Raw genomic sequence first — 27,780 nt, forward strand, 5'->3', positions numbered from 1 at the left:
GCTTTGAAACTCCTCATATGCAACAGTTTAGAGGTTTGGCCATCATTGGAATAGATGGGGCTCAGCCGCTAGGGAACACATATATAAGCCTTTCAGGTGAGAGACTCAAAGATGATGTTTGGATGGACGAAATAAGGAAGATTATCTTTTCTTTTTTAACCAAATAAAAAATTTTTACAAAAATGAATGATCAAAAATATTTTGTTTTAATGGGGATTGTGGATAATAATTGGAGCAAAAATGACCCAAATGTCCACCCAAACTACCTCAAAATGGCCCATCACAAGACAGAATGGAATCCTCTGCAATTGTCAATTCCTGGAATTGGACAGGTAATTGTGAAAGACACCATCGATGACCGGGTAGTAGCTCAGGCGAGTCTTTCATTATAACACTACTATCAGCAGAGTAGAAAATAACATCAAAAGAGATTTGCGATAATTTATTAAAAATACACAGCATATACAAAACAAACAACAAAGCGCTAGCCAAAGGTCGTCTCCTCAATCCTCTTCCCCGCACCTAGAAACTGCAACTACAAGAAGAAAACCCCAGGTCCATGGTCACCCCTTTCCAACATGACTATTTACAAATAAGTTAACCAGAGTAATATTAAGTACCACCATGCACAAAACCCAAGAAATATGACAGCAGAAAGGAGCTTTCCGACATCCATTCATGGGGAACTTTAAAAAAAAAAAAAAAAAAAAAAAAAAAAAAAAGTTTAGGAAACTCGTCCTTCGGACATTGAAAGAAGAGAAACCCCAACAAACAAACAGGAAAATGCAGAAGGAAAGAGAGTGGAATGATCCCCATGAGATGGAAAAACAACAGCCAGCAATGAATCCAAAACTTCTGAGAACATGGAAGGACAGCTCCTGCCACTCTCTAGACAGCACCACGATCAAAATGCCTCGGATCGTATAGCCGTCACAACATGTGTTCCATCTCCACATCCACTAAAGATCGATGGGTTCAGTTCGGTCCTGCACAGCCATCCTCTCTGAGACATCGGCTAATGACTTAAGGTTGCACCTGATCAACGCTTCGACAAAGTAACAAGTCTCATCGTTAGTGTTTCCATCAGGCACATCCACCACAAAGGACTCGATCACTAGTGTCCCTGGCCTTCCATCAAAATCCTCTGGATGTACTGTAATGATGGAAGAGTAGTTCTGCAAGTTTAAGGATGAATTTTTAACAGGTCAGAACGCTCTTATTTGACAGCAAAAAATACAGCAGCACGTGTAATTCTTTGATGTCTTAAATGAAAATTAGCGATCAATCTAACAATCCTATCAGAGAATTCAAGTGCATATAAGATGGCAGGTATCAATGGCTTCCGTTCAGAAAATTTCCCAAACTGTCAAATATTACTTGTTTTCAAAATCAATCAGAAAGAATCTATTTTCTCTTTCTTTAAATAGAAAGGGGTGAAAAATTAATTAAAAGGATGTCAGTACACCTCATGGAAGCTATTCGAAACTAGCCCACCAAACAAATGGTTTCAAGTAAATTAAAACTCAACTCCACAGAAGAACCTGCCTTCCATTGGTAACCCATATATGCATGTGCAAGATGCAAAATTAACATAAGCCGGAAATACCCAAGAAAAAATCCCCCTTAAAACCATTATGAACTGTCCAATAATTAGTCATTTGTAGGTTGTTCATCAAGCAGTTTTTCAGATGCATTCTGCGTGCACAAGTGTAACAAGCCATGGGTTGTTATTCCATTTATCAAATCCTCTTTTGTGAATTCAGTTATCAATCTACTCAAGTCCATATTCTAAGTTCCAGGCAGTCAAGATGACAGGTTCAGAAACAATTATAGCCGAGATCTCCAATTTGGAAAATGTGCAATTAAAATAATAAAGATGGAATTACAAAAGCATGCAATATGCGAATTGGCTGGTCATCCATTTAAGTCATCATCCAAAATCGTTTCCAAAAGCACGGGGGAAATTCAGCCCATACTGAGAGCTAACAGAAAGATATTGTTGAATTGATAATGACAGAAAACCTAAGACCCCACAACAAACCGGCTACAAACTACATATCATTTCAATGCTCTTTAATGATGTAGTGCTGTTTTTTAAAAGCAATGTTCTACTTTGCATTCACCTAAACCATATCTGCACACTCAAGTTACTCCTAGTGACTCTGCACATTACGCAGTTGTAATTCATATTTAGACAGGCTAATGAATAGGTGAAAGTGAACATCAGCGACGAGAAAAAAGAAACAAAAAAGTAACTGAAAAGAACCATACCCTCAGCCTGTGATCGCCACCAACAAACTTGACGCCGAGAATGTGCTCATTGTCATCAAGAAGTTCCAACCTCTCAGTGCTTGTCGTGGCGGGAAGCCCAGATTTAACATTCACTTCTCTAACACTACCAATGCCAAAGTCCCCCTTCACGACGCACCTGCTAACAAAAGGCTTGTACTTCTGGGGTTGATCAAATCTCCTCACCAACGACCACACCTGATTAAGGAAATAGTCATATTAACAACTCAGTAAATTGAAAAACAAACAATCAAGGCAAAAGGCAATTATCCTATTTCAACTAAGTATCTGTCGTAGCTCAGAGAATATATAAAACCAATAACCATCCATTTCCTTGCCATGGCAATGCAAAAAGGAATTGAAAGTTCGAATCTTCAAGTAGTGAGTGGACTTTGCTTTTCTTGGGTGCAAACGAATGTAAAATCGAACATTCAAATTTGAGATTATTCCCCTTCATGCATCTTTTCCCCCAAACAATGAAAAAGAGAAATTACATAAAGATTCCATCACTTGGAAAGATGAATTAGACCTCAAATCCTTCAGGTTCTTAATTTTACCTACATAAAGCTTTGCATCCAAACTCTGCATGAAAACTAAACTACATAAAAGCTAAGTTAATCACCTTAAAAGCATCTAATTTGACAATATAATCCAAATTTTGAGGAAACCCAGAAGCCTATAAGAAATTGCACACATCTGAACCATTTGAGACAAAAAATCAAAATTAAAAAATCATTCACATATAGAGACAGTCCCAAGAAGAAGTAACCCCAACAAGAAAACCAAAAGAAACGAAACAAAACCACTCAAAATCCACCTGAAACACCCAGATCTCCAACGACCCACAAAGTAAAACCCCCTAAAAATCCTTGCAACAAGTTGCAAAAAGTCATAAAAATCAAATCAATCATCAACGGCCTCCATGTCGAAAAGAATCCGGTGCGAATACTTGATCGGACGGTTCAGAGTAAACTTACAAGGTGAGCAGGCGCTTTGATGTGCTTAACGAGCGCTGAGGTGCACTGGTTCTCTCTGGGCTGGTGTCTGTGGTGCCTGGCTATGTACTCCGCCTCCTTTGCGCTAAACGCATCACCGTGATTCATTTTGATAACTCACCCACTGTCTCCCTCACCCAATCTCCCAATCTCCCCTCTCTCTCTCTCTCAAAATATAGCAGAGAATTCGAGATTCCAGAGAGGCGGATAAAGATAAGCCTGGGCTGATTAAGATTAAGCCTTTGGTTGCAGAGTTTTTTTTTTTTTTGGTTTTTGCTGTGGAGTACAGAAATGAACCTGGATTAGCTTGTCTTGGTAGGCTCTGTCAAAAATCTACGAATCCACCGACAATGGTTTATTTTATATTGCTCAAAAGCAAGCAACCCATTGCTCTGCTTCTCATTGGGCCCATTCACTTGCAGAAAAAAGTGCTTTATCTTGGAGTAAATTTTTTTATTTTTTTTATTTTTTAATTCTCAAGTTGAAAACGATCAAAAGTGTTTGTCACGAGTGGTTGGGTGTTTTTTTGTGGTCACAGTGTCTTCTGCTCTGTCGTTTGGGGAAAAGTAGAGTGACTTGCGTGACCAGCACTCAGCTAGTGGGTTAGATAAAGTCAAACAAGTGGGGATGATGTTTGGATGGCCGAAATAAGGAAGATTATCTTTTTTTTTTTTACCAAAAAAAAAATGAATGATCATAAATATTTTTGTTTTTTTAATGGAGATTGTGGATAATAATTGGAGCAAAAATGACCCAAATGTCCACCCAAACTACCTCTAAATAGAAACTGTATGGCCAGTTTCACACACCTAACCAACCCCATCTCTTTCTAGTCTCCCCTTTCTCTCCTTAATTATGTTGTGTTATTTATTTATTTAATTATTAAGTTTTAAAGCACAACTTTCAATTTACATCTATATCCCAAAAAAAAAAAAAAAAAAAATTAATAATATAAATAAATAATACGGCTCTCTTTTGTCCCCTCCAAATTCACTCTAGTCGAATTTATAAAAAAGAAGAAGAATTTCAACGGTGAAAATTTCAAATTCTATGTGATCAAGGTTATAACCTCTAGTTCCCATCATTTTTATATATTTTGTAAGTTGGTGCTATATTGCTTAGTTAATCAAGCTTATCCATCTTGGCAATGAATCACGTGCCACATGGTTCGGTCGAATAAGGCATCATTAATTGGCATTAAATATGAGTAAAATCTGGTTAAGAATTGAGTCATACTTAATCAGATTCAATTGTTCTATTCAGGCTTGATCAATCGAGTACGTTCTTGGTCATCGATTGTGACTTTTTCTCGCCAAATTTTCTTTGTTTCCCAGTACTTGTCCCTTCGTTAAGGGTTTCTACAATGAACGTGACTTTTTCTCGCCAAATTTTTTTGGTCTGCCAGTACTTGTCTCATCCTCGTTGTAGAAACCCTTAACTTTCCGTTTTCGACTTTGTTATTCGTTCTGTTTCGTTCATCTTTATCTAGTCCTTTATGTACTCTATCTTGTAGCAACAATGGCCATGATGTGTATTTTTATGCTTTTTGTTATTTTCTTAAAAATTTGAAACATCATTTTCCTAAGTGAAAATGATTCTTCAAGCTACACATGATTCTTCAAGATCATACCCTTAACTTTTATGCATTTCGTAGCTCATTTCAAGAAAATTGATAAGTGATTTTTTTAATAAAAACGACATAAGACTATTTTCCATATCATTGTTTGAATTTATTTTTATTAAATCTAAAAGATATTGCGTATTAAATTCAAATTATAATTTTTAAAACTCAATATATATATATATAGGAATACTAAAATATATATTTTTTCCGTCGTTGCTGTGCGCACGATGAAGTCACTGTCATCTGACCTACTCTCACCAAAAGGCCAAAAATTAATTAACCGGTGGTTTTTTGTTCAATATATTATTATTTTATCAGGATGATATGAACCGCAGATAGAGGCGTTGGAGCCCGGAGGGCCACATGTCAAGTCGGGAAAGGCTGAAAAGGTAGTTTGTGGATTTTAATAGGACCAATTTATTTATCCCTCCCACCGCCCAAAGGAATTTAAAATTGATTATATAAGTCTATTCACAAAGCTAGGCTGCTTAGTGCCACCTAATCAGCCACTAATTGAGCCTAAATTGTAAGCATATATGTTCTAAAACTATTACTAATCTAGGTAAATTTTATTTCTTTTCCATTAAGTCATATAACAAATTAAACTTAAGGACAAAGTTTTCATCGAATTGGGCAGAATAAATTTTTTTTCAATTCAATCTATTGAATTGATATATCTCCTTAAAATATGTTATTCTCAAACGCATTTTTTTTAAAAAAAAATCATGTTTTATTGAAAATTCTCACATGGGCTAAACAAAAGTCAATTTAATAAATTGAATTGGAGAAGTGTCATTCAATCCAATGTGTAAAAAAAAAATGTAATTATTTGTTAGTTCATATATCTGCCAAAATATCAATTGAGATTAGAGAGAGAGAGAAAGAGAAAGTCATCACAAAATTTTTAGTGTAAAAATGTAGTTTAATAATAAAAAAAAATTGTAGTTGTCTAAGGCAAACAATTAATGTTGTCATGTCAAGTTCGTGTTGGGTCGACTCACGGGTCAAGTGGACCTATTTAAATTAGCAGGTGTTACGACACGTCTTGCTAACTCATTTAATAAGTAAGTTGTGTTGGGTTGACCCAATCTCACACAACCGGCATAACTCATTTAATAAATAGATTATGTTAGATTTACCCAAATACAATAAACTCGACTCGTTTTAAAATGTATATGAATTTAAATGCAAATAATAATAATAATAATAATGACAACAATAATTTTTGTGAATTTTAGTCCTTTAGAGTTTTGCTTTTTAGTTGTAAAAGAAAATCTAATTTAATTTATACAGGTTATGGCGTTAAGCGAGATGACTCATGATTGACTCGTTTATTAAATTGGTGAATTTGGGTCGACCTGAACTTATCCGAACCCTATTATACAAAAAAAAAAATTAAAAAAAAAAAAAAAAAATTGCTGAAGTTCGTCTTCTTTGTCATAATAAAAATATGGGTCGCTCTTATCACATGGGTTTGGAGTCAAAAAGGCATGTCAGATTCTTTTGGCAACATATATTGTATTTTGTATTGTGGGAGGCATGGGTTAGGTCCGGGTGATGGAGGAGTACTCTCTGATAAGGGGACCACTATCAGTGGACTCAGATTCACCCTCGTCCATGTTCAATGTTCCTCCCCCTCTCTTTCATACATTTTTTATATGTTAATATAATGCACGACCGCAATTTTGACAGTATTTTAAGGAAAAGCCCACTAAACCAACAACGGTGTATATATGTTTGCACTCAAAACCCACATCTCATGACAATTCCAAACACGAAAAAAATATTATTATTATTATGTAATTTTGAACGTTAGGTTAAAAGTGAGAGTATGTGTCGCATTTTTCTTCAAAATGGACCGACTAAGGAAAGAGAACGAAGAGAAGCAAAAGAAAGCCTTTGGAAAAGGATGTTGCTTGCTCCAATAAAAAACGGAAAAAAGAGTGATGTGTGTTGCTTATTGACACACAATGAATTGAAAGATACATATAAATAGAATAGACCCATTTCCCTTTAATGATTATATCTCCATGACAAATTAAGGTTGTGGTTAATTACGACCTAATTAATGAAAGTAGTAATTTACTTTGGTTAAAGCTAAGACCCCTAATGAGAAGTTCAAAAAAAAAAAAACATGTTTTATAATTTGCATGTGAGTGAATTGAACTACTCTTTGTATAGGGATAGGGCATTAGAGATAATTGCCATGCATGCTCCCTATAAATTAAATAAAGGAAACTGTATATATATATATATATATAGTGTAAATTATTACTGTTTGAGAAATGCAGTGATGCCAAGTGGTCCTACTCCCATAAAGACATGTATTTCATGAAGTGGCCCATTTTGGATTCCCCAGTGGACAAGGCACACTGCTCTGCGAAAACACGACATAAATGACTTTATATATATAACATGATACGCGGTGCTTTGCAATTGGACAGACCAAACATTAAATGTTTGGGACAACATCATTCTCTTCCAATAAGTTTCCAATTTCTTGCCACGTTTCGAACCCCAAGTGGTTGCAAACTTGTTGGACTGCAACAAAGTTATAATTGGATCATTTACCAAAAGGATCCAAGCTTCATCCCAAGCAAGAATTTATACACAATTTCATTGAACACTGCCTTTTTCCTTGAGTTCTAGGCTTCTAGCTAGCAGCCTTAGGCCCCCCCACACCACAACACTTTATTTAGAAATTTCTTCTTGGTGATGTTATATCTAAAGAAAGACACAAGTTTCCAAAAAAAAAAAAAAAAGAAAGAGTGCAAACATTTTCTGTTTTGCTTATATATATATAATTACTCAGACAACATGATAACATGGCTTTTGCTTTCCTCATCATCTGAAAGAACAATAATTCGTTGATACCCAGGAATCTCATTTCTCATAGATGGCCAAAAGAAAACGCCAAGATAAAAGAAAAAGAAAACTGCAAGTTTATCCAATGCGGATAAACTTTTTCTGAAAAAAATAAATAGAAATCATGGGTTAGCTAGCTACTAGCTAGCTAGAGACGAATTTGCAAAAGGTGAAAGCTAGGAAAAATGAATACGGAAGCATTGCAGAAAAAAGGAGTGTTGTTATAAGAGGCACGAAGCTTATCTAGTGGGTAACTGCAACAAAACAAAACAAAAAAAATGTTGGGCCAAACTTTTGTGTCGTTTACCACCTAACAAGAAAGTCACATCATGGGCATGCATGGTCGACGACGTGTCATGCTGTGGTAGGATGGCTTCCAAAATTGTGGTCAAGTTGTAGAGCAGGAGGTCATGATATCACGTACAGAAAACTCTGCTCCCATTGAACAATTCAATTCTGGTACAAAAGTCGCCATCAACGAACTCTTTCAGTGGAGGAGACAGGCCCCGATGGGCCACGGCCACACATATTTATTAGGGCCGGATCCGGATCGGATAACTGAGATAAGGTGTTTTACTTTTTTAGTCAAAGTAATCAATCCCCTATTCTTTTTTAGTAAAAGGGAATATACCCAATGGGATCCCAGAATATGTTGCGAGTTTATTCTTATTGGTGAGTTTTCACGCTATGTTTCCTCCAAAGTTTTTGTCGTGACTTCTTTTACTCAAATCATAAGAAAATTGTGTGAATTTTATAGGTAATAGGATTCAAAAGTCACGCCCGACAATTTGTGCTTCGTTTTATCTAAAACTCACACTTTGCTATAGTGAAATTGACAACCTCTAGATAACGACTATACAATGATGCCTTTTGGATATATAGCTAAAGTAGATTGTACATACCTATTCATATTTTAACTAAATAATTTTTTTGTGACAATTTCAAAAATAAAAATAATAAGAAAATGTTGTAATGATATTAGAACAATTAAAGAATTTGCATCGCTTTATTTTATTTAAAAGAGGGTTTTTAAATAATGCGTCGCAGTTTTATGAAATATATTATTTTGAAAAACGTGTCATCAGCTCATGGGATAGTGATACGTTTTTTGGAACGAATTTTTGAAGAAATTTTTTTTTTGAAAAGTATAGCATTTCTCTTTTAATTTTATCCGTCTACTTCGGTTTTGTAGTTGGGCTTGAATAACTTTAGGCATGGCAAAGAATAGAATAGGTCCACTTGTTGGGCTCTCCAAATTCAAAAAATAGACTCAACCAAGCCCACCTCCAATTCTACAATTCATTCAAAAACCCAGAACCTTCGACCATCCTCCGATTTCGGCGCTGGGGCCGGCTCTTTCCTAAGGCAAATTAGGAAATTGCTTAAGGTCTCCAATAAAATCATTATATAATAAGTATTATTTAACATAAAATATATATATATATATATATATATATATATATATATATATATAAGACTCTAAATAAGGTTAAACGTTAGTAAATATTCTTTATTTAAGGCCTCAAATTATGGTAAAAAAGGAAATAGGATTCTCTCCAGTCTAATATGGACTTGAGAATATTCAATTAATAGTCAAAATTTCTTAAAAGGACTTGAGAATATAAATAGGACATTTGTCCAACTAATATAAATAATAATAAAATATTATATATATTTAAAAAATAATTATAAAATAAAATTATAAAAAAACTAAGGGGTGGCTGGCCATCCATTGGGGGTTGCCGGACCACCCCAGTTGGGGCCAAGGGTGGCTTCATGGCCCTTTGAGGTGGTTCGGGCACTCTCAAGGGCCAAATCTAAAAAATAAAAAATCGTTTGGCCTTTGGGGGTGGCTTCGGCCACTCTAGAGCGGCCGGTCTGGGTGGCCGAAGCCACCCCATGGCCCAACGGGATAGTCTGGCCACTTTCAAGGGCCAAACAAATTTTTTTTTTCATTTTTTCGTTTGGCCCTTGGGGGTGGCCGGACCACCCCCATTGGACATGGGGTGGCTTCAGCCACCCCCAGCCCCAACTGGGGTGGTCCGGCCACTCCCAATGATTGGCCAGCCACCGCTTAGTTTTTTATAATTTTTAAAAACATATAATATTTTATTATTATTTTTATTAATTGGACAAATGTCCTATTTATTAATTGGACAGAGATATTGACCATTAACTAAATATTGTTCGTCCAATATGAACTGAAAATGATCCTATTAAAAAAGTTAGTAAACTTTTTTTTGTAATTAAGGCCCTCAATTATGATAAAAAATAATTACGGATAGAAAGAAGGAAAACAATTAATACTCAAGATATAGGTTTTGGAAAAGAAAGAATGAAGAATGGAAAGTCAATTCAGCTTATTCAATTCAATAGCATTATATATATATATATATATATATATATATATATATATAAATAGTTAAATGTTCACGAGATGGAAAGTCGCCAACGCAACCACATCACACATCTTATTTAATTATAACTCAGTCCCTTTATAAATTTTCATTTTTCTCTCTTCATGTCTTATTTGAAATATTACTTATCGAAGAAGTCATATTTGAAAGATTAGTCATATTGCATTATAAAACGTAAGAAGAACGAAAATATAATATACATATTTTAAAAAATATTATATATTTAATATTTAAACATTATATACTTAAATTTATTACTTTAGGCCTACTAGGTGCACCGGAGGTATGAGCGGAGCCACTTGAGGCGTCCCAAAGCTTTTTCTTTCTTTCTTTTTTCTTTTTTTTTTTTTAAAAAAAATTTCTCATCTAAGGCTAACAATTATTACTTACGCAAAGCTTTTTCTTTTTTATTTAAAAAAAATTTTCTCATCTCTTACTCACGCAAGTTATTGCTCTACTCCTTCAAAAAAAGCTCTGCCACTAGGTTTAAATGTAAATAAGTAAAGCTTGAGCGGGTAGTTCTTGTTAAGCGTATCTTATTAAATTTTGTTCTCGAGCTTAAGCTTGACATAGCCCCATTTCATGTCCAAGCTTAAGTCGCCAGGGTGGGTACTATGCTTGAGCCTGAGCTAGAGCAATTCAATTGGACTCGCATCTTAGAGATCGACATGGCATGTCGTTTCCCGTGCAATTCAATTGGATCCAACTTCAGTAGAAAGAGTATGTGTTTTTTTTTTTTTTTAATAGAAAAAAAAAAATACAAGCAAAAGCTGAAAATTGCGTAGCCTCTTTTGTCAATACATACTATTATTCAAAGTATGGCATTAATTTGTCAAACATATATAGCTTTATTTCTCCACAAAGACGAACCAGTGCATCTCAAATTGGGTAAAAAAAAAAAAAAAACACATGAATTTAACGAAAAAAAGAAAAGAAGAAAGAAACGTGCGAGAAACAAGATCCATAACAACTCGGGCTAGTCAACTACGTCCGACTCGACTTGAGGAGCCCATGGCTGTGGCAATCTCCCTGAGCACAAACTTCAGAATCTTCCCAACGGATGACTTGGGCAGTTCATCCTTGAACACCACCGTCTTGGGCACCATGAAGTGCGGCAACTTAGCCCTACAAAATTCCATAATCTCCTTATCAGTTGGATTCGGGGTGGACCCATCATTTCTCAAGCTCACAAACGCACAAGGCGTCTCTCCCCAGAACTCATCGGGCCGAGCCACCACGACCGCCTCGTTAACCGCCGGATGCGTGTACAGCACCGACTCCACTTCCACACTGCTCAAGTTTTCTCCGCCGCTTATGATCACGTCCTTTGACCGATCTTTGATCTCCAAATAACCATCTGGGTGCATGACTCCCACGTCCCCCGTGTAAAACCACCCATTCTCTTTCATGCACTTGGAGGTCTCCTCCGGGTCTTTGAGATACCCCAGCATTAGCGACCCACCTCTCATAACAACTTCGCCGAGTGTTGACCCATCTCGTTTCACACTCGCTCCTGACTCGGCATTCACGACATCCACTTCCGTCAGACCGATGGCCCTCACTCCTTGTCTGGCCTTGAGCCTGGCCCTCTCACTCGCTGGCAACCGATTCCAATGTGGCTTCCACGCGCACGACACGACGAGTCCTGCCGTTTCGGTCAACCCGTACCCGTGACTCACCACGAAACCCAATGACTCGATTCGAAATAGCACCGCGGCCGGTGGTGGAGCTCCGGCTGTGAGGATCTGAACCGGGTTTGGGAGCGGTTCGTTTTGGGGAGAGCTTGTTAGCATGATGAGCACCACAGGCGCGCCGCACATGTGAGTGACACCGTGTTCTCTAATCAGGCTGAAGACGGTGGGTCCATCGAATCTACGGAGGCAGATGTTGGTCCCACCTACGGCTGCCATGGCCCACGGGTAGCTCCACCCGTTAGCGTGGAACATCGGTAGGGTCCACAAGAAAACGGGCCGCTCTTGGACAGCCCAGTCGATGAGAGAGTTAACGATGATGATGAAGACCCCCCTGTGGCAGTGGACCACCCCCTTCGGGGCAGAAGTTGTACCAGAGGTGTAGTTTAAAGAAATTGGGTCCCACTCGCTGCTGGGAGGGTCCCACCTGAACTCAGGATCACCTTTCTCGACCAGTGTCTCGTAGGTGGAGCAAAACTGATCAACGGCTGATGAGGAATCTTGGCCATCACCATCATGATGATCAGCGATGAGGACGAGCAGAGGGCGTTGGGCATTGGGTGGCAACAAAGAGAGGGCCTCCAAGACGAGAGAGCGAAAGAGGTGGTCCACGAAGACGAGCTTCGATTCGCTGTGGCGCAGGAGTACGGAAACAGTGCGGGCGTCGAGGCGCGTGTTGATGTTGCTTAGGATTGCCCCGGACATTGGGACAGCGAAGTGGAGCTCGTACATGGCAGGGATGTTGGGGGCCACAACGGACACGACATCGCCCCTCTTGATGCCGAGCGATGCGATCGACGAGGCCACTTGGAGGCATCGACGGTGGGTTTCCGCCCACTTGTAGGTGGTGTTGTTGTAGACAACAGAAGGGCAATCACCATACACAGTAGCCGCTCTTTCCAAGAAGCCTAGCGGGGTTAGAGGCGATGAATTTGCTGGACTTGCTTTCAGGTCTTCCATTAGTCCCAGTAAGATTTACAATGCAGAGGGTATGTGAGGGAGAGACAATATGTATCAGATTATTTATAAATTGTTCAAAACTATTAAAAGCAGCTCCGTTTCTTCTAAATAACCGGCAACCTTAATATCAATATACCTTCTTAAATATATTATACACAAACGTAGCAACCTGACCTAAAACATTTACTTCTAAAAGCGTTTGTTTTTATATAAGCCGAATCCTTCCTTAGAGAGGAGTGGGAGAGGAGTGAACCGGTTTTTCATTATGATAAAATTTTATTTCAAAATGTTTCCTTATATAGATTTGATTAAGCGATGAGATTTAATGTGGGATGAGATAATTATATGGTTTCATAATTTACTTCTCTCCAAAATTATAGGGAGACAAAAGTCGCAATTTAAAAACATTGTACCCATAACCGGATATATACAATATATGTATTGCATGCATTAATCCTGAAAGAATTTCTATTCTTATGCATATACACATCATAATTGAACCGGTTTTATTATTCTAGGAAAATATTTCAAAAACATTTCTTATATAGATTTCATTAAGTGATGAGATTTTCATGCTTTTTTAGCTTTTGAAAGAAAAGGAAGGCAAAAAATTATTCGATTGTTGTGCACAAAAGGAGGACTCTCAAATGAAATATAGAGTATGGATGTAGTGTAAAATGAAGAGTAATATTGTATTTCCACAAACGGAACTTGATATGAGAAGATTTATTTAATTGCATTACATGTTGAGTGAAAGATTTTGATTTAATTTGTATTCATACAAAAAAAAAAAAAAAAAGGTTTTTTTCTTCTTCTTTGTATTTGTTTTTTCAAATGTTCATAAATATATGAGTTTTGATTTTTATTTGTATTGAGATATAATAGGTATCACAACAACAATATAAGAGATTTCGACTAATTTTCTATTAATGCTTTAATAATCAAAATTTAAGTTTTCTTCTTGCTAATTTTTTTTCTTTATACTTCTTTTTAAAACTATTCATATTTTTTTTTGAATCGAAAATTTCATTACTCAAGATTAAACTTGCATGGCAAGTACACGTGGAACAATACAGTCAGGGAAATCTGTAAGCCAAAGACATTCTGAGGGTAAAGTTAGTGCATATTTGGCAAGAGAATGAGCCTCCACATTAGCTTGACGAAGGACATGCGTCATTTTCCATTCCAACATGTTGGCCAGCTGCTGTTTTGCGTCATGCACCACGACTCCATAACTGCCTCGCCAGGATGAATCTCTCTGGAAAGCCTGGACAACGCCAAGGGCGTCACCTTCTAGGTGGACTTTCCTCCAGCCCATTTTCTGACATAAAACTATTCATATTTTAAATAGATTAAATTAAAACTAAGGATTTCATGTTTAAACTCGTATGAATGTTTTATGAGATTTTTTTTTTTTGTGTGTGTGTGATTTACTCAGATTTTCAGACAATTTTTGGAAGTGTTTTTCTGCTTTTAAAAGTAAAATAAGACAAAAATTTATTTAATTGTTGTGCATAAAAGGAATAGAAACGCTTTCCGACATTAGGGGATTTTTTTTTTTTTTTTATTGCATTAAACGTTAAGTAAAATATTTTGTTTTATTTTGTATTCATAAAAAGAATATTTTGATTATTTTGCTACGTTTTTTTTTTTTTTTTTTTTTTGAATGTTCATAATTATATGAGTTTTATTTATATTAAAATATAATAGGCATATTACACGAACAAAATCAAAGATTCTTACTTACTTTCTATTAATGTTTTGATAATCAAAATCATCCAAGTTTTCTTCTTTATACTTTTTTTTTTTTTTTTTGGAAGTTATACTTTTCATTTTAAACTATGTACATATTAGGAAACAGTATTTTATAATGTTTTAGTTTATATCAATGAAACTAAAATTAAGAGTCTTATGTTTTAATTCATTTTAATCTTTTATGATTTTTGTTGTTGTTAGTTTATGTGATTTACTTGGATTTTCAGGCATTTTTTGAAAGTATTTTTCGTGCTTTTTCCTTCTCTTGCTTTCTGTTTCTTTTTTCTTAGTAAATGGTGTTGATAACTGTTTTTTTTTTTTTTTTTTTACAGTTCGTGCTTTTTCCTTCTCTTGCTTTCTGTTTCTTTTTTCTTAGTAAATGGTGTTGATAACTGTTTTTTTTTTCTTTTTTTACAGTAAAAAAAAAAAAAGATAACTGTTTTTATTGAAGTGTACGTTTTAAACTGTTCGTAAAGTCTCATTTTTATTTTTATTTTCCTAATTGTGCTCCTTTATGTTTGAATGCCATATTTAAGGTCCTATATTAATTGATGTAGAAGTTATTGTATAGATTTGTAAATACTTGTAATATAACTGAAGTTTTATATGTCAAACATGTAATTAATTGCCATCAAATGAGTTGTGGGATTTCATCCTTGTTGTTCCACGGGAGTAATGCTACAAGTCTCTCTTGAGTCCCTCTAAGAATGATGTGGCTATTAAATTCACAATTGGACTTGTGATCGATCATTATTGGATTTTGATCAAATAGTGAATTTAATATGAACATAAGAGAGACTCAAGAGGAACATAAGAAGGACTTGTAGAATTACTCGTTCCACGGTCATCACTTCACTGCCACGTGCAAATCACGTACATGAAGTAACCTTTCTTTTTTAATTAAAAAAAAAAAAAAAATACTTGATTGAATTCAACTATTTAGAACCCTCCTTTTGGGGTTATGGGCTAACTACATATTTTCTCTTTCAAGAGTGAAAAATATGCAATATATTCTTTCAATTTCTTTTTCCAGATTTGGGAGAAATTTGTATTTCTGTATCTCATGGTATTATGGCAAGGCTTTACAGGTTTTTAGGGTGGCAATCAGTCTTCATTAATTTCTTTAAATAGATTTCCTTATATACATAGTTAATGATATGGAAATGCAGTAGTATGCAGTATGGTTTTCTCTTTTCAAAATGGAAAATATGTTTTTTGTTTATGGTGTAATGTGTTTTATTTGATTTGTTTGGAAATAAATGTTTTTTGAACATGTGTTTTTAGCACCGACACTTTCTTTTGATTTTCTTTTACCATATTTTGGAGAAATTTCTATTTCTGAGTCTCATGGTATATATTATGGAAATCCTTTACAGCATTTTTAAGGTGGCAAAGCCGCAAAGTAAACTTTGCAGGGATTTCTTTTCTTTGCTTGTTATAGTGTCTCATGTATTCTGGATGGAAAGATTTGTGGAATAGGGCCTACCTTCTTGAAGCTTCTTCTGATAGGAAATATTATGTTTTGTTTTTTTGTTTTTGTTATCAAAGCCGGGAAAGGAAAAAAGTGGAGATTACATCAAAAGAAAAGAAAATAGGTGGAGAACCCTAATGAAAACCTCAAAATAAACAGAAGACAGTACTAATTCTAATAGATTAAGAAGAGTCAAATAAATTACCCAACCCAATAGAAGAAGACAAAGTTTTGTAAGCGGAACAATCTACGGAATAGCATGGAACGAGTAAGAGTATGACCATTGCGAGACCCTTCAAGTACCCTACCTGAATCCTCAATATAAGGGACAAAATTAGGGGCATAACTCGAAATATCCTTCAACCGTACCTAAACCCCTACTTGCTAACAACAACGACCAACAATAGTCGATGTGGGGGGGGGGGGGGGGGGGGGGGTGTAGCAGCATTTGTGATTTGACTGGCGCATGAGATCCATGCACTGTTGCATGGATGTCGGAAGGAGAAACAACTGGTGGCTACGGCCTACGGGAAGCTAGGGCACTGATGAATGTGCTAGATGCTAGGTTTGGCAAAGAAAAATAGATTGAGTTTTTTTTAAAAAAAAAAAATTCAATTTGAGAACTTAGACAGAGTCGGCTAGCAACACGGTGGAGGGGACGAAGAGCGAGATGGATGAGGTGGCCGGCGCGTTGGTGAGGGCTGGGCGCTGAGCTTGTGATTTTGGGGGGGCTAAATCGTTGAATGCAATGGATAATGCCTCATGAGAGGTGGAAATGACTAAATAAAACTCTAGCGAATCAGCAATAAAAATTAAAAAGAAAAGAAAAGAAATAAAGAAAGAAAGAAAAAAAAAAAAAGATTTCATAGCATGTAACAATATATTTGTTGCTTATGTTGTGATACTTTTAAAATTTTTAAATAATATAATATCATAAATACGGTTAGATGCAGTAACGGATATTCTCTCAATTTCATTTATGGATGTTAGTGTTATTGGGCTTACAAAGTGTTGGTTAATTTCATTTCTTAATTAAATTTGTTCAAGACCTTTATGTTCTTTAGTAGCATGATCATGTACATATTTAGTCTCGTATATATAGTAGACAGTACTTATAAATTTGGCCATCCTCCGATTTCGGCGCTGGCGGTTGAAGTGGCCTGCTCGGCGCTCGCTCTTCACGTGGAGAAACAAACCTCCTCGGTGCACCCGGAGGAGAACATATTTGTTGGGAACACGTGGCAAGTCCGGAAGCCACCGAGGGAGCTAGGTCCCTCTCAACTCACAGCCTCGTGGCCTTTTCCATCATAACGCCGCGCTGTAATAACTAATAAACATGAGGTGGGTTGTGCCACCGGTGTCACGAAATGTGGACGCCACTGGCATTAGCTGCTTCATGCAACCGCACACTTGGTCCAGGAGAGGAGAGACAGCCCCACAGGGATATTTTCGTAGAAGGGAAATTTCGTGGGAAGTCACGTGAACAGATTCTCCTACGTCTCTTTCTCTGCGATTCTTTCATCGCTTCCACCCGGCCTATATAATTCATTTTCACCACCATTTTTAGTAACAACTAGATCTCACACACACAAACACAGAGAGAGAGAGGGGCAATTGGTAAGATATATTTATAATTAATTAAACAAAAATAATATACAATATAATTCGTGATGGTTCAGATTCTCGTCTCTGAATTCATATAGTTTCACATCAAATACTCTCTCTTCGCTGGACCAATCAAAACCTCCATTACTGGAGCTCGATCGCAGGTAGGCACCTGCATTTTTCGTTTTGCAGTTTGGTTCTTTGATCTAAGAACTAATGTGAGGTGCATTTTGTCCATTGCGTTCTCCTCCGTCCGATTCGCTGCCTGTGGAAGATGGACAAAGGATTTAATCCAATTCAACGGTTCTTTTTGATTCAAGGTACGCCTCCTCTCTGTAAATTGATTACTGATATAGTTTTTATGATCAGTCATTTTTTATTTTTTATTTATGTAAATAAATTAAGGAAAAGTAATTCGTTGTATTCTTAAACTCAAGATGGTTGTAAACCATGGTACCATTTTGATTTTTTCCATCCTTTTGTTTAATGTAAAACATATTTTGGTTTGATCAAGTTTTTCAAGCCGAATCAAATACCTCTCTCGGTAAAAACTTTATTACATATTATGGCTTTGTTTATAACATTTTTTATTATTTTTTTTACATTTTGTTTTCAAAACATTAATTAACAAATGATTCAAAATACAATTTAGATATAAAACATTCAAAATTATTTTCAATTGAACATTTTTTTTCTTTAAAAAAATAAAAAATAAAAAATAAAAAACAATATTTTTTTAAACTAACCGAATTGAATACTAATCATTTAGATTAAACTTAATATTAATAATTTACTTCTTTACAGTAATATTACTTTTTACACTAATTTTTTATTGATTAAGGTGACATTTTATGGAATTCTTTTAGTATGAAAGTAGTAACTCAATCGGCTAGGAACCACGTCTTCAAGAGGTAGCTCAATCGGCCGGGACCACGCCTAATAAAACGAAGGTCACTAGTTCGAATTTTTCCTCCCTCTCTTGTGCAGACTTGTAAAAAAAAAAAAAAAAAGCCTAAGAACCACGCCTGACAAAACATCAGCATGTGAAAAAGGTGTGAAAAGTAGGTAAAGCAGAAAAATATTTTTCAAAGCTATAGACAAACATCGAGAATCAATAATTGTTTTTGAAAAATACTTATCACTTTTTTTTTTTTCCTATTCAATACTTATATCTGAGGTTGAAACGAACCGCCTTAATTATGCTTTGTTGTCTTCGTGTCCTTCAAATTAATCCTATAGAAGTAATATAAATCAATATAATTGCCCCATCATACATTGGAATCTTCGTTTTTAGTACAATGTTTTAAGTTCTATATATGGAGCCTTTTTCATCTAAATACGTGGACTCCAAGAAGCTCTTTGAGTTCACGGCAATTTCAAGAGAGGAGGATGTGAATGGATGTGGCCAATGGCCGTGAAACACTGAAAATGGATTACTACCAAACACATACGTCTGTATATTTTTTAGGCATTACTTGGTACATATAAAGTTATGAGTACGACTCTTGTAATGAGAATCTTGATGACTAATTAGTATAAATTATCTTAGGTTTCATTGATTTTGACGAGACTCAAACAAGTTATAGTTCAATCGGACTTGAGGAAGTTTAGACTTGAGGAAGTTCTACCCTTGTAAGCCAGTTTTCAAGCGTGAGTTCTACCCAGAATTTGTATCATTTAGTATGCAAATATTACGTTACAGGTTCGAGCCACGGAGGAAACAACCTATGAGTTAGATTAAAATAATGAGTCAGCATGAATAAAGCGGGCCGCCGTGGACATCAGCCACAAAGCGTGGTGGTATGTTACTATCATTGTGTCTCATATAGATTAAAAATTTAATCTTAACTATGTGTATATAAATTCTTGGACATCCTCTCTTTATAAGCCAATTTTCAAAAGTGAAGTCTACCTAAAGTTTATATTATAAAATACTGAAAATGAGCTATGACCAATCGCTAGCTCCCACATATAGGGTATAATTTTGCTTGTATTTAAATAGGCTAAGGATTCGAGAGTTTGATACTTTAGAAGATAGATATTGCGTTTTGGATTATCTAGTGATAAGAATATATATAAAAACTGACAAAAAGGAAAAGGAAAGGGAAGTCAAAAGAAAAAAAAATGGAAGGGGAAGGAAATACATGAAGCAAAGCTAAAATTTCTATATTATATAATCTTTGTTGTTACATGAAAGGTTTATCTTGTAGTTGTTCCTATTCCCAAGCTTAGCCGCGTATATTGAGATTTGTTGATTTCAACTCCATAGTTTGTGGCAGGTAGTGATCAGGGAGGAGGGCTCCAAGCTTGGGAGAAGGCTAAAGTGGAAGGATCCCATAAAAAAATAGATAGAAAACAAGAAAAGTCTGTCACCATTGGCATCAGTAGATGATATTCATGGCATGTGGTGTTTTATTATTAACTTTGCCTTCATCGAGTCAAAGTCAAAAGTACAAATGTTGGTTTTGATTTCAAGCATACCTTCTTATAGCAACAGCATATCTCAAGTGTTGCAAATGATGGCATCTAAATTAACCAAAAAAACAAAGGTTCTTGTTGTTAACAAGGATTGCATAGTGTCCTTATAAGGTCCACTGTTACGAATCAATTTGTTTCCAAGAAATCCGCCCAAGTACCCAAAAAAGGAGTAGCATTTTTTTTCACTGACAAAGTTTGATGATATCTGCAGAATTTTGGTAGCATTCTACAGAAGCAAATATCAAGCAGGCCATGGCATGCACTTCATTTTCTCTTCCAACATCTCCGCAGTTTGCTCCAACGACGGAGGACATCTTCAAAGAGCACGTCGGTCTGCGCCGCTCGCATTCTGTCAAGGACCTTCACAATGGACCCCGTTTCCGGAGGTCCTACTCTGACAACAACCTTGTTTATCCCATCAACCGTATCCAAGCCACTGCCACACAGCAAAAACTAAGGAACAGTCGTTCTTTGGGAATTTTCCCATTCCAATTCTCTAGCTCTATTCTCCCAAACTTGTTTGACCCAGAGGCAAGTAAGGAGATGAATATGGTGGAGAAGGATATGAATATAGAGGAGAGCTCGGTGGACGGTAGTAAAGAAGAGGAGAGAAAGAGATCGAATTGGATGGAGAGGCTGCTGGAAATAAGAAGTCATTGGATAAACAGGCAGCAGAAAGAGAGTGTGGGTGAAGACATTGGCTGTGAAGAGGGCAGCATTGGTGATTGTGATTATGGTGGAGATGAAGGTGGTTGTGCAGCCTGTTATGGTTCAGAAGAGGAAGGAGGAGTCGGATATGATCGCAAAACATTCTCAAGGCTTTTGGTTCGAGTTCCATGGTCTGATACCAAGCAATTTTCTCAATTGGCGTTCTTGTGCAACATGGCTTATGTGATACCAGCAATCAAGGTTTGTTTTCCATCTTTCAGACGGGTTTTCCTTGATTTTTTTTAGTGAAGTTCTTTATCTGATTTCTGGATAGATGGATCAAATATTGTTAGTACAACAAAGTAGCTTAATCCACTAATATGCAGGCCAAGGATTTGAGGAAGTATTACGGCCTGCAGTTGGTAACATCTTCACTGGAGAAGAAAGCAGAGGCAGCTGCGATTAAAGCCAAACTTGATGAGGACTCTGTTCGAGTACCCCAAGATGCCTCAGCAGCTGATGAATCCAGTTCAAAGAAGGATTTGGAATCTGAGAAGAAGCGTCCGATCCGCTCATCTCTTGCTTATGAGATTGCTGCCTCGGCTGCTTCGTACCTCCAATCACGGACCAAGGGCCTTTTGTTCCTTAGCTCTGAACCACAGCAAGAGGGTGATGGCGAGGTTTCGTGTGAAAACGGAGCTCAACCGCACAAGGAGGGAGAGGACTCACCCCGATTGTATAATCAAGAGGTGGCTGCTTACATGGCAGCTTCAACAATGACTGCAGTGGTTGCTGCTGGAGAGAGGGAAAAGCAGGAGGCAGCAAGGGCCCTTCAGTCACTCCATTCATCACCTTGTGAATGGTTTGTTTGTGATGATTTGAGTACGTGTACTCGCTGCTTCGTGATTCAGGTAATTATTTCCTACTTCATCCATTCATCAAACTCTATTCTATAGGCCACAGATTTTCCATGTATATGTAACAGAGAATTTTCATTTGAGTTGCAGGGATCAGACTCCTTATCGTCTTGGCAAGCAAACCTTTTCTTTGAACCGACGAAATTTGAGGTAACAATCTCTCCTCTGCTCTGTAAATGCATGTCTACCGACAGAACCATTGAATCCCTGTCCTGGTTGCAGGGTACAGATGTGCTTGTTCATAGAGGAATTTATGAAGCTGCAAAGGGAATATATGAGCAATTCATGCCAGAAATAATCGACCATTTGAACACATATGGAGATCGTGCAAAACTTCAATTTACTGGCCACTCTCTTGGGGGTAGTCTCTCTCTTTTAGTCAACTTGATGCTACTGACCAGGAAAGTTATCAAGCCCTCCACTCTCCGGCCGGTTGTCACTTTTGGCTCACCATTTGTGTTCTGTGGGGGCGAAGCCATACTTGATGAGTTGGGTTTGGATGAGAGCCACGTTCACTGTGTGATGATGCATAGAGATATCGTCCCTAGAGCCTTCTCCTGCAACTACCCTGACCATGTTGCCGTACTACTCAAGCGTTTAAATGGCGCCTTTAGCACACATTCTTGTTTAATAAAAAATGTAAGGTCTTTATGAAAGTACCCATTTGACGAATTTGAAGCTCAGAACTGTTGGTTTTCTCACTCACTTTTTCTTGTCTCCATGTTTTATGCAGAAACTATTGTACTCGCCTTTGGGCAAACTATTCATTCTGCAACCTGATGAGAAGTCATCTCCTCCGCATCCTTTGCTCCCCCCAGGGAGTGCTCTGTATGTATTGGACAAGGCTCACTCCGGCTACTCCGCAAATGCCCTGCGAACTTTCCTCAACAGTCCCCACCCACTAGAGACGCTAAGCGATCCTACCGCCTACGGTTCCAATGGTACGATCCTTAGAGACCATGACTCGAGCAACTATCTGAAGGCCATCAATGGGGTGCTACGGCAACGTACAAAGATGGTTGTTCGGAGAGTAAGAGAACGGCGGAATCTACTGTGGCCGCTCTTGACTTCACCATCTCCACACACATGGACCCTGACAGTAACTTGAACAACAACAGTTTAGTGACAAAGGAGATAATGACTGGAGTATGAAGAAACCCATTCACAGGGATTCTCCACCTATACATGTAAAGGATGCAGATTGACACGCTCAAATCAAGAGCGTTTCATGTTCTAATCGTGCATATCTGTTTCATGCACATATTGCTAAACATCTCACTCATCTCTGTACTTGGGTTACTCATCGTTGACTCACACTGTTAATAATATGTTATTTCTAATACATCCTTGCTCAAAGCTATAGCATGCCACTTACCCAAACAAGAAAAGAAGAGAAAAGAAAGCTATGGCAGGCAGCTTACCAGCATCCAAGATCCTTTTTTAATTTCTTGAAGGTAATAATCGATTCATTGAGAATTTGCCAAAGGCATCGCACATATACATACAAGAGACACAATTGAAATTCCTCTTTCAAAACTCACTAATAAAAAATAGAAAAAATTCCAACAACACTAAAAGAGAGCTAAGGAAAAAAAGTGCTACACAATAACGATCATGACGAGCCACTGAGACCATTATTTACCCTCCGCAGCCATCCTTTTGCGTATTTCTTGAGCTGTATTGAAAATGCCAAGAGTGGGCTGATTGCAAACAAAGCATTTCTTGTTCTTTGAATGATGCTGAAAATGAAATGAACCTGAGTTAGATTACACTGTAAAATGAAGGAGAGATTGGCAAAAAAATAACCAGACAGACATGTTTTAAATGACATACTCCATTATCCTCAAGCGCAGAACAAAAGCAAATAAAAAGACACATAAGTGATGTACATCTTTATAATGCAGTTTGCTAATAGCTCCTGCATCAGCTGTGCAATCAATTTTGCTACAAATTCCTAGTAAAATATTTATCGAATCAGTTAATTGGAGGTCCTGGGACCCTATTCCCACAAAGATTTGATAGACCCAACAAACATTTGTATCAAGTGCCTAAAGTTACAGACTCGACATTTTGTGGAGCATGGATGGCTTGAACTCGACAAGTAATCAGCCTAAAAATTGAAATCCCAAAGAAACTAACAAACCTAAAATTCCATTCTCCAATAAATTGGACTTAAAACTACTTGTTACAGAAAATACATGGCAGAACTCCTGATCTACAGATTTAGTGATTTTACATGCGTACATAAGCGAGCATGTGTGTGCTACTAGAACTGAGGGACAACATGGTGATAAACCTTTTTAGCAGGCCTATGATCTGTCATGTTTAATAAACTACAACTTGCTCTTCATTTTAAAATATAAAAGGGCTGCCTTTTTCCTGTTATATGACTCAATTTTTTGTTCCTTTCTTTTTTTAAAATGTTTGTGCCAAAGCCATCATATATCCACAAATAGTAAACTGATCATGCAACAGAATTAATAAGTTGATATAGAAGGGATTACCTTTAATGCGCAATGCTCACAGAAATAGTGCTTGCACTTGGTTACTACAGGATCAACAAAAGGCTGCCTACAAATGAAACATGCAAAGGGCAACGAATCATCATCATCATCTTCGTCGCCAGGGTCTACACCCCCATCATCCACATCATCTATTCCCAAAGCCAGATTTCTCTTTCTTGCTTTCTCTGCTTCATCCCACTCCTTCTCCATCTGCCATCCAGACTTGTAATCCCCCCGATCATGCATAAACTTACATGAATCTCCATACCCACAGTAACCAGTCTCTTTGTAATCCTTACATATATCTGGCTGATAATCAAATCTTGCCGAAACTCTAATGTGAGCAGAAGCCCTCAAAGGCCCATGTGCCCCACCAGCTTTCTCACTGGAAATTGTTTGCTCTCTTCGGAACCCCGCCTTGTAATCAGTATATCCATGGATCCCTTTATACAACTTGCCATCTCCAGAGCTCTTTCCTTTCCCTTTCAAAGCCGCCTCTGCCTGCTTAAGAGCTTTCTCACGGAATGCTCGATTATCTTTTGAGAACTCAGTCTCTGTTTCCAAAGTTGCTGTTGCTCTGCTATCATGTTCAACTTGAATTTCCTTAGAAGACTCGAACTGAAAAACAGTGTTTTCAGATTCTCTTTTTGCTTCAGCAGACGTATTGTTCTTAGAAGATCCAGTAGAAAAATACAGCTTATTGTCAGCCTTTAAGGTTTTCTTCTGACTATGTAAGAATGAGCCTTCAGTTTTTGAATCCTCCTCTTCGTCTTCATCAACTGTTCGTTTTCTGATGTTTTTATTTCTTGATGGCTTTCTGAAGAAATTGCAGACTAAGAATAGATATATCAATGGAATGATAAAAGCCAATAAACACAAAACAAAAGGGAACAACAGAATCCAAATGGTGAAAATGCAAACAAAGAAGGGGATATAAAAGAAAGAATTATACCTTGTTCAGGTTGTTGATTTTCACTCGAATCGGCCATTTAATAAGAGAAAAGGCTAAGGTAGGAATTCCTGAAAATAGTAACGTAGACAGTGTCAGTCCTAAACTTAGTAATCCTTCACAAATCAAAAGAATATAAAATACTGCAAATGAGATCTAACATAAAAGAACATAACCAACAAAGAAAGTGTCCATCACAAGAAGGTCCAGATTTTAAAAATTGAACAAGGATTTTTCAATACACACGGGAGCACACATCAGCAACACAGAAGAGCATGCATAATTCAAAATAATGTATCATAATAATGTCAATGAAATATTTTTTTTATTGAAAATTGAAAAAAAAGAATATTCTCATAATAATCCTGATGCAACTTGATTTTTTTTTATACTTTTATGCAACTGATTCAAGCTAAAACGGAAAGTTTCTGCAAATTAGGAACATAATGTCATAGCAGTAATAGTGTTAACTATTTACAATATGATTACAGGTCTGTCTATCATCAGCTAAACAGTAGTTAGTCATAGCAACAATTATATGTCAATTCAGCTATCAATCTACTCAAGTACATATTCCATTTATCAAGTCTGTCGTATGTGAATTCAGATATCAGAGACATTATTCCATTTATCAAATCCTCTATTGTGAATTCAGCTATCAATCTACTCAAGTAGATATTCTACGTTCCAGGCGGTCAAGTTGACAGGTTCAGAAACAATTATAGCCGAGATCTCCAATTTAGCAAATGTGCAATTAAGATAATGAAGATGGAATTATGAAAGCATGCAATATGCGAATTGGCTGGTCATCCATATAGTCGTCATCCAAAATAGTTTCCAGAAGCATTGGGGAAATTCAGGGCATACTGAGAGCTAACAGAAAGATATTGTTGAATTAATAATGACAGAAAACCTAATTCCACAACAAACCAGCTACAAATCTATCACATACCCAGAAATTGCATTCCCACAAAACCGCAATTTATCCACTCTCGGCCTCACCCATATCTATTTATCAATTCTCTCTGAAAAATATGGGGTTTATGGATACCCCATCTCGCCTACAAGAATCGAAACAAACGAGAGAGAGTGGATACCCCATCTCTCCAACAAGAAGGGGGGACAGGGGAAGGGATGGGTTACAACGGGAGAGGGAGAGAGAGAGAGAGAGAGGAGCTTACCCTCACCGGCTGAGAAAGAACGACGGATCACGCTTCCGCCGTGATAGAGAGAGGGAGGCTTCACAATGCTGTCCGCCGAGAGAGAGATAAGAGAAACGGGAGAGGAGGAAGAAATAAAAGGTCAAAAAATAAATAAAAGGAAAAAGTTTCGGGAAGAGAGAGGATCTAATTCGAGAGGGAGTGGGAAAGAGTGGGACAGACAAATATTAAAAAATTAGGAGTTTAACTTTGTTACGGATGAGCCTTAAATGGCAACTTTTATACCCTCCAATCACAAAGCGACACATAAGCAAAAACTAAAAAAATTCACAAAAATATCATTCACCCCTACCCACCATATTTGAACTCATTTTTGTTGCTGGATAGGGGTGTTAACTCGGTCCGGTTTCCCGATTTTTGGCCAAAATTGGAACTGGAATCGGGACCCCGGTTAACCAGGGTTCCGGTTCTCGGCCGGTTCCGGTTTTACCCGGTCCGATAATCGATTTTTGAAAAAAAATTAGTGTTTTGGGCTTATTTTAGGCCCAATACCTAAAATAAGCCCATTATTTTTTTCATAAGTTAGCTCATTTAAAAAAAAAAGCTATTAATCTTTTTGTCTAAATTAAAAAGGTTTTATTGTGATTGTTCCAAATAATTAAAAAATAAACTTAAAAAAGCCTAAAAATCATAAAAAAATCAATGTTTTTGCCTATATGAGCCTTAGAAATAAAAAATCAAATTTTTTTAAATACCCTAAAAATCATTTTAAATTAGATACATAAATAAAACATTAAAACAATAAAAAGTAAAAACAAGTATGTAAACAAACCAACATGCACAAGAAATAAATACCCCTTACTACAACAATTCAAAACCCAAAAAAATAAAAAATAAAACAAGTATTTAAATAATCTACCAATCAAAAGAAATACACTCACAATAAAAATAGTTTACAAACATATTACAAAGACAATATATATATATATATATATATAAAATAAGACCCGGTTCCGGTTTTCCCGGTTTTTACTGGGTGCCAAAAATCGGGACCGGAACCGGGGTCCCGGTTTTTTTTTTTTTTGGCAACCGGAACCAGAACCGGTCCTCGGTTTCCCGGTTTTCCAGTCCCGGTTCCGGTTTCCCGATTATTTTTGACACCCCTATTGCTGGATGAGGGGTCACATAGACCCGTGGGCAAGTTACGGCTAGACCCGTGGGTCATCTTCTCCAATGTTTCTTTGGTGTTGGAGTTATATTTTTTCGGCCTTTCAAGTGATAAAATCTTTAAATTGTTAACTTTTCACCTCTAAATTTTAGTTTTGAATCCAAAAACGAGTTTTGAGGCATTAGAAACAAGATTTTAAGGCATTAAAAATCGGGTTTTGAGGCATTAGAATTGGGTTTTGAAGCGGGTCACGACAGTTTTGAAGCTGGTTTTGAGGCTGGTCA

The 27,780-nt window shown here is 36.9% G+C and overlaps 3 protein-coding genes and 1 pseudogene across 3 annotated transcripts; 1 reads left to right on the top strand and 3 right to left on the bottom strand.

Moving 5' to 3' along the window:
* Nucleotides 1-416: 416 nt before the first annotated feature.
* Nucleotides 417-3,632, bottom strand: PYL7 (PYR1-like 7). Its single transcript, XM_059600151.2, has 3 exons — nucleotides 3,267-3,632; nucleotides 2,272-2,487; nucleotides 417-1,175 (listed from the first exon to the last, which is right to left on the bottom strand). Exons 1-3 carry the CDS (start codon nucleotides 3,390-3,392, stop codon nucleotides 960-962), a joined length of 558 nt encoding a protein of 185 aa, XP_059456134.2. The 5' UTR covers nucleotides 3,393-3,632; the 3' UTR covers nucleotides 417-959.
* A 7,436-nt stretch (nucleotides 3,633-11,068) lies between these two features.
* On the bottom strand, nucleotides 11,069-12,988 carry LOC132188260 (2-methylpropanoate--CoA ligase CCL4 pseudogene; annotated as a pseudogene).
* A 4,761-nt stretch (nucleotides 12,989-17,749) lies between these two features.
* Nucleotides 17,750-23,042, top strand: LOC132187118 (alpha/beta-Hydrolases superfamily protein). The gene is given in 7 exon segments (XM_088517785.1): nucleotides 17,750-17,992; nucleotides 20,362-21,059; nucleotides 21,185-21,709; nucleotides 21,806-21,865; nucleotides 21,938-22,354; nucleotides 22,449-22,806; nucleotides 22,809-23,042. Coding segments are annotated over 6 exon segments (2,076 nt in total). The 5' UTR covers nucleotides 17,750-17,992; nucleotides 20,362-20,402; the 3' UTR covers nucleotides 22,868-23,042.
* Nucleotides 23,043-23,121: 79 nt separating this feature from the next.
* LOC132187119 (zinc finger CCCH domain-containing protein 1) lies at nucleotides 23,122-26,488 on the bottom strand. Its single transcript, XM_059601306.2, has 4 exons — nucleotides 26,350-26,488; nucleotides 25,172-25,239; nucleotides 24,220-25,052; nucleotides 23,122-23,454 (listed from the first exon to the last, which is right to left on the bottom strand). Exons 2-4 carry the CDS (start codon nucleotides 25,206-25,208, stop codon nucleotides 23,350-23,352), a joined length of 975 nt encoding a protein of 324 aa, XP_059457289.1. The 5' UTR covers nucleotides 25,209-25,239; nucleotides 26,350-26,488; the 3' UTR covers nucleotides 23,122-23,349.
* Nucleotides 26,489-27,780: the final 1,292 nt, after the last annotated feature.

Source organism: Corylus avellana, chromosome 6 (genome assembly GCF_965113065.1).
Source record: "Corylus avellana chromosome 6, dhCorAvel1.hap1.2, whole genome shotgun sequence".
Taxonomy (NCBI): Eukaryota; Viridiplantae; Streptophyta; class Magnoliopsida; order Fagales; family Betulaceae; genus Corylus; species Corylus avellana.